Source organism: Photinus pyralis, unplaced genomic scaffold (genome assembly GCF_008802855.1).
Source record: "Photinus pyralis isolate 1611_PpyrPB1 unplaced genomic scaffold, Ppyr1.3 Ppyr1.4_LG6, whole genome shotgun sequence".
Lineage (NCBI taxonomy): Eukaryota > Metazoa > Arthropoda > Insecta > Coleoptera > Lampyridae > Photinus > Photinus pyralis.
This window is the reverse complement of record NW_022170663.1, coordinates 40,348,493-40,350,555: the sequence shown is the minus strand read 5'-3', so window position 1 is coordinate 40,350,555 and position 2,063 is coordinate 40,348,493. Positions and strand designations below refer to the sequence as shown.

The window sequence follows — 2,063 nt, the reverse complement described above, 5'->3', positions numbered from 1 at the left end:
TAGCTATACACATATAATATAGACTATAATTTAACATCACTTCTAAGAGGCGTTATAAAATTTACTTGGTCTTAAATAATGATCTTTAGGAACAGATGATGATAAATTTTCTTCCAACAAACAATCTTTTATATTTTTCTTCGTTTTAAAGCACGCTTCCAGGGCGTTTTTAACACCACTACTGTCAATCATTCTCAAATCACTTGCATAATCCAGTGCGGCACACACCCTAATAAACTTGGATACGTAATCTACACCATAGTTTCCGAATTCGCCTGTTTGATAATCCCATGGCACCAGGTAGTGGTATTGCAACCAAAATTTTTTTTTTATTAAGAATATCGCGTTTGTGTCCAAGGGGTACCTGATACAGTTAAACTAAATTGATATGATTTATAATACTGTACCTTACCGTTCGCCTTTTTTTAGTCCTAAAACTGTTGATGCACTGTATATAAGCCATGAGAGGTGCAAAATTAACCCATGCCTCATCCATACAACGATAAATGCGGTGCAAATAAACGTCTCATGCCAAAATTTTAATGGGACGTATAGTGGTAATATAACCATAATTAAAGCGTAGAGAATCCAGTAATACCTATAACAAAACCCTTTGAGTACCGTTACATAATATGAAATGAGACGGTTTTTATTGTGCGTCATTTGAGGTCCACTTTATACCCCCTTTTTAAAATTTAAATTAAATTAAACAATAGGCCTAGTACTCACCTTTTTTGAAACATTACAACAGAATCCTGTTCCAAATCGGACATATCTATTTTATTGGCCAATTCTTCTTGCTCTGGAGTTGGTTTTCGAATAAAACAGTACACGTGCGTATAAATAAACCCTTTGGTAGGATTATATGGATCATTATGAGTACAGAACTGTTCATGGTGCAACCTATGGTATTTAACCCACTCATATATAGAACCCTAAGATGCCATTAGTAAGTACTGGAAATAAGGGTAGCTATACGTACTTGTCCCACCAACGTATGGCATAGCATTAAAAATATTTTTAAGGAATTTGTTGCCGTGTATGATCGGTGAGCCCATAGTCGATGAGCCCCAGCTGTAACTCCAATTACACCTAACCCAATTAAAAATCCACCTAAAAAACAACAACGGTTAGATTTTCAGCTATTTTCAACATATTAAAAAAAGTCTACAACCACAAACGATTATCCCAATATGCTATTATTTAGCGCAAAATTGTGATGTAAGTACATATCTCATAAACTATATTCTGGTCTAAACTATTAGAAAGATTAGGTGAATTCCTGAAAGATTTTATTTAGGGATTCTTAGGATATCTCACAGGAATTTTTTTGACAATATTGAGAGGCGAACGGAATAAAAGGAAGATACTTACAAAATAAAGATGTTAAAAAAGAAGCTTTTGTAACACCTAAATACAATCCATAAATTGTTAAAATTTGTATATAATTAAAAAACAAAAACTTTGGCCAATCGTCTTCTCTGGTTGGTTCTTCAACTTTTTCATCACAATCGGCCTTATTGTCGCACATCGTTAAGTAGATATATATATAATGCGAAATACACAATTCGGACCAATCAGTTAATTCCACGGTCAATACTATTATGACATTCAAAGTCTTGCACTTTAAAGTAAGTTGGTAGGTTCGCTTTTACATATTCATTAGCCGAATTGTTTATTGTCTAATGCTTGCAACGAAATCCATGGCGCCGGGACTTTTTAATTTTGGGAGGGGGATTAATTGTTTTGCGATGATGGTTGGCATTCATCGTGTCTCCCGGCACCCATAAATTTTCTGATTATTTCCTTTAATTGTTACGAAAGATTTTTCATTTTGTGAAATAATTTTCATTGTTTTTTCAGTTTCTTCCATTTTTTCATTCTTTAGGTTCCTGGAATATTTCCGTTTCTTACACATTTTTATGATTTTCTTTAAAAAAAGACACTAAACAAATTTTAATTAATAAAAGTGGGCAAGAAATGGACTGAAAGAGAGAGAGATACACCTATCGGTCTTGTTGCTCCACGAAAATATACTAATGCATAACTCCAGATTATCAAAA

General features: G+C 33.4%; 1 protein-coding gene across 1 annotated transcript; it reads right to left on the bottom strand.

The window, feature by feature from the left end:
• LOC116174363 (acyl-CoA Delta(11) desaturase) lies at positions 1 to 1,590 on the bottom strand. Its single transcript, XM_031492278.1, has 5 exons — positions 1,375 to 1,590; positions 983 to 1,113; positions 730 to 935; positions 413 to 598; positions 1 to 364 (listed from the first exon to the last, which is right to left on the bottom strand). Exons 1-5 carry the CDS (start codon positions 1,529 to 1,531, stop codon positions 43 to 45), a joined length of 1,002 nt encoding a protein of 333 aa, XP_031348138.1. The 5' UTR covers positions 1,532 to 1,590; the 3' UTR covers positions 1 to 42.
• Between the last annotated feature and the right edge of the window lie 473 nt (positions 1,591 to 2,063).

Excerpts from the sequence above, each read along its gene's own strand:
- LOC116174363 (XM_031492278.1), bottom strand. The coding sequence starts at position 1,531 with ATGTGCGACAATAAGGCCGATTGTGATGAAAAAGTTGAAGAACCAACC. Across the intron at positions 599-729 it reads GTTGTAATGTTTCAAAAAAG|GTATTACTGGATTCTCTACG; the intron begins GTGAGTACTAGG and ends GTTTTGTTATAG. Across the intron at positions 365-412 it reads GGACTAAAAAAAGGCGAACG|GTACCCCTTGGACACAAACG; the intron begins GTAAGGTACAGT and ends TAACTGTATCAG.